This window comes from Akebia trifoliata, chromosome 12 (genome assembly GCF_017979445.1).
Source record: "Akebia trifoliata isolate Shusen 1 chromosome 12, ASM1797944v1, whole genome shotgun sequence".
NCBI lineage: Eukaryota > Viridiplantae > Streptophyta > Magnoliopsida > Ranunculales > Lardizabalaceae > Akebia > Akebia trifoliata.
The window spans coordinates 1917197-1924292 of record NC_141386.1 but is presented as its reverse complement, the minus strand read 5'-3'; the positions used below and the strand labels follow the sequence as shown (position 1 = coordinate 1924292).

The following is a 7096-nucleotide window of genomic DNA, read 5'->3' as shown; positions in this document are numbered from 1 at the left end:
AATTGTATCCATTTGCTTGTGATACCCACCTTAACTTTAAAATAATTATCTACACAAATCTAATAAATGTACTTTAATCTAAATTGCTTATTTCACCCATTTAAAGGTATCAAACCATTTCTCTTTCTCTCTCTCATTTCTTCTTCTTCTTTTTTTTCTTCTTTTCATCTAGACAAATTTCAATAAAGATTTTAAGGTTTGATCTTACTTATTTTTTTTATCCTTACACTTCTAATCGAGTCGAAGTCATTCACATGAGAAAGTTTTGTTCCGTAGACACCTACCGAATCTGTTTTGTAAGATTCGATAGAAAATTGGTTGATAGGTAATTTAGTTGGTAATATTCGGTAAGAACCTACCGAATTTTGCTAAAACAAGTTCAGTTTGAATCAACTGAATAAAATTTGTTAAAAAATCTTCAAGTTCTTCAATTCAAAATCATCGTTTTGGAATTTTAATAATGATTTTTCCATCTTCCTTAATGATTAAATGTAAAAAAAATAAAAAAAATTTCAAATAAATAAGATAACTTGAAAAAATAAATCTTAAAACATAATTTCCATTGATTCAACCTCTCACAAAACTTAGTAGTTGAATATGAAGAAGAAAAAAAAGGATAAGGAAGGAAGGAAGAAAGGATGAAGAAGTGACTTTTGGGTTTTTCGTTCGGTAGATGGTGATATGTGCTATAAACCAAAATGAAAGGGTAAAATGATAATTTTTTAAATAAAGTCGTTTAAATAGGTGTAATTAGCCATTTTGGTGTGTACAAATAAACTGACTCTAATAAAAATGTACCAAAACTTGAATGAATCCGTTTAAATGAATCAAAATTTTATGTTATCTTTTGTAATAATAAAAATATAATTTAATAAGAACTTTAACCTAAAAATGAAAATTATATTGTTAGTTTTGAGAGTAAACTTGACAAATTTCAAAATTCTTTCAAACACCACCAACAACAAATCTTTATACTAAAGATATAGGGTCTAACAAACAAGTGATTCTCCTCCATTTCACTCTATACAGAATCAACTTTTAACTATATTATTAAAAGAGAGTTCATATTTACTTTCACTGCCATTATTTTTTACATTCTTTTAATTTTTTTTTTTCTTAAGGCATTCAACTTGAATATTTTTTTAATTAACATATCTAAATAGATCCAAACCATTGCAGTTAAATTTTTTTTCTTAATTTATCATCAATTAGAGTTGTTTCTATTTGTTCTTGAATGTATTAGTAATCTCTAATTTACTGATTCTTAGTCTTTTCACTCATCGATTTCAACATTCTCAATTTACTAACCAAGTAAAATTGATAACTAGAGCCGCTCAAGCCAGCCAAGCCAAGTCACAAGCCTGGAAGTTTCACATGTTTGAACTTTGACTTTGACTGGCTGGCTCTAGTTGACTAAAAGCCGCTGGAAAAGAACAATTTAAAGTTTGGACAACAATAAATGAAGGAAAATTTTAGCGTCCAACATGGGTGAGAGTGAGACGCAAAGAAATTACCTAGAGATTCCCAGAGGAATTAGTCCGCAGGAAACTTTAATTCTCTATCCATCTCAACCGTTGGTTGGAACTTAGCAAAATCCTGATCAAGAAAATTCCAATCCATAGTCTTCTTTCACCTAACAAGTAGCAATAAGCATGGAATTGGACTCCTCGTCCGTAATGTGCGTGATTCCTGACACGTGTAAAATGACTTGGGATATTTACGAAAAAGTGATCAACTTTTAATGAATTTACGAGAAATTTATTGGACAGACCTATCTGTTGCAATTTTAGTTCAAAAACTTTCTTACTTCATCAAACTTTTTATCGAGCAAACCTTTGCTCAAATGGATTCCCACATTAACAATCCAACATCACAGCCCTTTAGATTCATCGAAAATTTTAAATACATTTTTCTTTTCAAAAAATAATTTTCTTTGATCTCGATCTAAGGTTTTGAAAGTGGATGGTTTACTGAACTTCAACTTAATTTTAAAAATTAAACTTAAAATTCAACGTTGAAATACTAACTTTTTTTGAAATTTTATTTTTCTAAGTTCATAGAATATTATCCTCTACAAGCCTAAAACATATGTTTTGAATACCACAAGGTGAGCCCAAACCTCTTAGTAATGGTGAAGTTCTTGCTTAGTAAGGCTAGCTGAACCCAGTAGGCAACCGTGATCCTTCAACCTGAATGTAAAAAATGCTTAAAATGTTCTAGGTTTTTATTTTTAATTATCAAATAATCTTTTCTTTACGTCATAAAATTTCGATTTTCCAAAAATTAAAAGATAGATGGATTCTGGAATTAAAAGTGCTTAAGTGAGTTGAAATAACGGAACACATACTCAAGGACGATCCGTGTTAAAGTCATAGATGCTTTGTTGGAAGATAAGAGGACTGTTATACACTTTAGGAAAATTGATGGTTCTCTGCACACAGTGTTACTTCGAGTTTTTGTCAATCCAAAGTCATGATGCGTTTTTGTCAATCAAATTCAAAAAATAACATAACACGTTGGACTGTCCAATTAGTTATGTTGGATAGTCCAGCAATTTAAGTTGTTTTTGATAATTTTTTTAAAAAAAATATTATTTTATTGATAATTAACTATGATTTTTGAACCCTTTTTATTTATTTATAAAATTTCCAAACAATAATGAACAGTCTAGTCATATTTTGTAAGAAAATCAATTTGATTCAATTTGTAAAACGGGTTGAACCTCCCATTTTTGTGAATCAATTTATAAACATACAAAGAAAATATGGTATATGATTCAACCTTAAAAGCTTAAAATCTTTAATAAATACAAATCTATCGTTACAAGTTTTTGGTCCAATAACTGGTTCTCTTCTTCAAAACATTGTTTTAAGCAACATATTATTCACTTGAATATTGTATTACACTCTATAATTCCTATATGCAACGCTAGATTCCAATGTGTAAATGTGGGGAATGGCTACAACAACGCCTTCTTGTATATTTAGGTCAACTAAACAATCCTGTTCCACCATTCTACTCAGTTCAAAGCCAAGTCTTTTGTCGGGCGTGTGGGCCCACAAAGTCCTCACACATTACGTGCCAATCCATCATGAACATGATCGTCGTCCTCATTTGAACTTCTCTTAAGCTGACTATCCCTGTAACTAGAAAGGTAACTAGTAGTATACAACAGGGGAGCGACATCATAGTCAGTCGGGTCCTTCTTGTCTTCATAGTCTTGCTTACGGCCGCGCTCAAGTAGGATTTGCAATACCTCCTTCATGGAAGGCCTAGTGGAAGGCAATGTGCCAGTACAAATGAGCCCCAACTTGAAAACTACACACATTTCATCCAAGTAACAATGCTCCATGACTTCGTTGTCAAGGGCATCTTCAATGGGATTGCCCTCTTGAAAGTGACGCCAAGCCCACTCGGCAAGGCATGTATGTTCATCTCCAGTGTTGGCCTCCTTTCCAGTTACCAATTCCAAGAGTACCACCCCGAAGCTATAAACATCGACCTTCTCGTTGACTTTAGTTGTGTAAACGTACTCTGAAACCCACAATACAAAGATGACTTATAACATTTCCAAATAAATTTGAAAAAAAAATAGCGAAAAGTATTAGAAACTATCCACACCATGGTTTTAAATCTCATCCGAGACCAAGATGACTTGCCTGAGTTATCTCAGTATCGTCCATGAATGATAAAGATAGACATGGTGTTTCACATCTACAGAATCTCTTAAGATAAACGAGTTGACTTGGATGATATTTAGAAAATATCGGCTGAGTCAGTAAAACTAAGATTTGAAACCATGATCCTCACCTGGTGCGATGTACCCAAAGGAGCCTGCGATGACGGACATTGTATCAGGCTCGCTGGGTGTAGCCAACATCCTGGCTAGCCCAAAATCTGCAATTCTCGCCTTGAACTCGGAATCCAACAATATATTACTTGACTTCACATCGCGGTGAATGATCGGAGGAGAGCAGCTGTGGTGCATATAGCAGAGTCCCTGAGCAGCACCAACTGCAATTTGCCATCTTCTTGGCCAATCCAAAACCGAACCACGACCCGAATCAGATATCGATGAACGTCTTCTTTTCACATGAAGCCATTGATCCAAACTATGATTCTCCATGTACTCGTAAACGAGAAGCTTAGAATTCTCGCTCGAAATACAACATAGTAATTTCACTATGTTGGAATGTCGAATTGTCCCCAAAATCTCAACCTCTGCTTGAAATTCCTTCTCAAGCTTTTGAACTAACTTCCCTTTAGTCCAAATCTTTTTAACAGCAACATTGTAGTCCGAACGATGAACGGGGACAAGATAAACCTTCCCTGACCCACCACTTCCGATCAGATTATTCTCAGTTAAACTCGACAAAATGTTTGATTCTGTGAAGTCTAACCTCTGAAATGAGGTCAGCTTCCATGTAACAAGATCTCTTCCTTGCTTGCTCTTCCAGTAATCTTTGATCACAAACAATGCGAATATGAGTGTGACAAGAAATAGTGTTCCCGCAAGAACAACAATCAAGGTGAGAAGTCGAGAAGATAGTTTTCGTGAATCTCGAGGTTCCGAAATGCAAGAAGCAAGGTTCATATTTGGATTATCAGCACAAAGGTCAGGGTTGTTCAAGAAACTAGTATTGTATGCCATGTTTTCAAGATCATATGGAATTTTACCCGAGAGTTTGTTGGAAGAGATGTTAAAGAAAGTGAGCTTCAAGTGGCCGATTTCAGAAGGAATTTCACCTGAAAGTTGGTTTTCGGATAAGTCAAGCTGATTGAGGTCGGGAAGTAAGCCGATGGAGTGTGGAATTTGACCAGAGAGTTGATTTCTACTGAGATTAAGAGTAGCCAAGGAGTTCCAAGAGATATCTGATGGAATCTGACCAGAAAGTCGATTTCCATCAAGGAAAAGAGTAAGAAGACTAGAGAGAGCAGTTAATTCTAAAGGAATCTCACCTGAAAACAGATTATTGCTAGCCATGAAGACCATTAGATTCTTCGAAGCATTGATTTGGGAAGGCATTTTACCAGAAAACTGATTGTTACTCATCTCCAATCGAGATAAATTCCATGCAAACTTATGAGGAAGCTCGCCAGTAAACAAATTATTGCTCATAATTACAGTCTCTAGATTCTCTAATAACCAGAATCCAGAAGGAATCTCACCAGAAAATCTGTTATTGTGAAGCTGAACAGTTGTCAAACTATTACAGCTTCCAATCGACCTCGGCAATTCTTCAGTGAAATTGTTCGAGAAAGCCACCAAACCAACCAAACTGCCTCCCGCACATAAATTCTTCGGTAAATTTCCATAAAAATTGTTGTCGGATATCTCAAAACCTTCAAGATTCGAATATAAACCTAATTCTGGTGGAAGAACACCAGTCAAATTGTTCCTAAACAGCTTAATTCCTGTTAGCGATGGAATCCGTCCAATACTTGATGGAATTTCTCCACTTAATTCATTAAAATACAAATCTAAATTCCTCAAATACTGCAATTTACCGAAATCTTCTGGTATCGATCCAGTGAGATAGTTATCGGAAAGATCGATATCGACCAAATTCAAACATTCGACCGTTCTTGGAATCTCACCAGACAATCGGTTGTTAAAAAGAAGCAAACTTGTTAAATTTTTCAACAGAAACAGATTGCTAGGGATTTTCCCGCTCAAATTGTTCGAAGCAAGATCCAAATGTTTCAGATCTGCCAAATCACCTATCGTTCCCGGAATTTCACCAAACAAATTCGATTCCCGCATCCACAAAAGCTTCAATTTCTTTAATTTACCGAAATCGTACGGAATCCTCGACGGAACAAAATTATTAAAAGCTAATCCAAGTTCTTCGAGGTTCGAGAGGTTACCAATTTCTGGCGGGAACGAACCGTTAAACTGATTCTGAAAAAGATAGAGCTTCTGCAACGTCGGAAGTCGTCCAATCGAGGAAGGAATGTTGCCGGAGAAGTTGTTCGCACCGAGATTGAGTTCACGGAGAGTCGAAATCCGGTCGATATCGTCAGGAATCCGGCCAACGAAGTAGTTCTGAGAGAGATCTAGGGTTTCGAGCTTCGAACAGCTGTAGAGAACAGTAGGAAATTCTCCAGGAATATAGCTGAGAGTGAGATTTAGATTTGTGAGGTTTTTGAGTTCGCAGATGGACGATGGGATTTCGCTGGTTATGTTCATATTAGGTAGTACGATGCCGGTGACGAAACCTTCGGAACAGACGACACCTGTCCAGTTGCAGTGGGACACACCTAATGATGGATCCCAATATTTGTTGATCGACGGTTGATTGCCCCATTCTTGCTTTAGTTTCAGTAGAATCGTTTCTTCATGGTTTTGGGTTTGGGAGTTTACGTGGAAGGGTAGGAAGAAAAGGAGTTGAAAGAAGAGAAAGAGAGGGATATCTCTGGAAGTTGAGGGTATTTTCGACATATGAGGAGTTGAGGTTATTGCTCTGGTTATGGTTCTGTTTCTGTGAGAGAGGAGAAGAAACGATATGGTTTTTGCCGGGAGAGAAATGGGAAACCAACGGCTGATTTTCAAACTTGTTAGAGCAAAGGTTCGGTTTTTAATTCAAATTACCTGAGAAAACGGCACTGATAAATACATTAATTACAGTGATGCCACTAGAAGTTGTTAAAACTAGGGGTGCAAGTTAATTCCGTTCAAACCGAGAACCGAACCAATCCGTGTGTTTTGGATTGGTTTGGTTCGGTTTAGATGAAAAACGGTTCGGTTTCGGATTTTAAAAATGAAGAACCGATGGATTCGGTTCGGTTCTCGGTTCAGACTTAATAAAAACCGAACAAACCGAAAACCGAACCAATCATTATTTTTAAATAAAATATATTTTTTTTTCATTTTTTTAAACCCTAAACCATTTTCTTTCTTTCATTTTTCCTTCCACTCTCTCTCTCTTTCTCTCTCTGTCGGGCTCTCTTTCTCTGCCGTCGGAGGAGCTGCTGCGGGCTGCTCTCTCTCTCTTTCTTTCTCTCTCTCTCTCTCTCGTCGAAGGAGGAGCTGTTGCTGCCCTTTCTCTCTCTCGTCTTCGTCGGAGTTTCTGCGGGCGGTGGCTGCTGCTGCTGC

General features: G+C 36.3%; 1 protein-coding gene across 1 annotated transcript; it reads right to left on the bottom strand.

Moving 5' to 3' along the window:
- Positions 1-2703: 2703 nt before the first annotated feature.
- Positions 2704-6555, bottom strand: LOC147388540 (uncharacterized). The gene is made up of 2 exons (XM_086419828.1): positions 3811-6555; positions 2704-3534 (listed from the first exon to the last, which is right to left on the bottom strand). Exons 1-2 carry the CDS (start codon positions 6440-6442, stop codon positions 3068-3070), a joined length of 3099 nt encoding a protein of 1032 aa, XP_086275954.1. The 5' UTR covers positions 6443-6555; the 3' UTR covers positions 2704-3067.
- Positions 6556-7096: the final 541 nt, after the last annotated feature.

What these genes read in the sequence shown, in the direction of transcription:
- LOC147388540 (XM_086419828.1), bottom strand. Translation starts at nt 6,442, where the DNA reads ATGTCGAAAATACCCTCAACTTCCAGAGATATCCCTCTCTTTCTCTTC. An exon ending in CTTTGGGTACATCGCACCAG is followed by an intron (nt 3,535 to 3,810) that starts GTGAGGATCATG and finishes TGTGGGTTTCAG; the next exon opens with AGTACGTTTACACAACTAAA.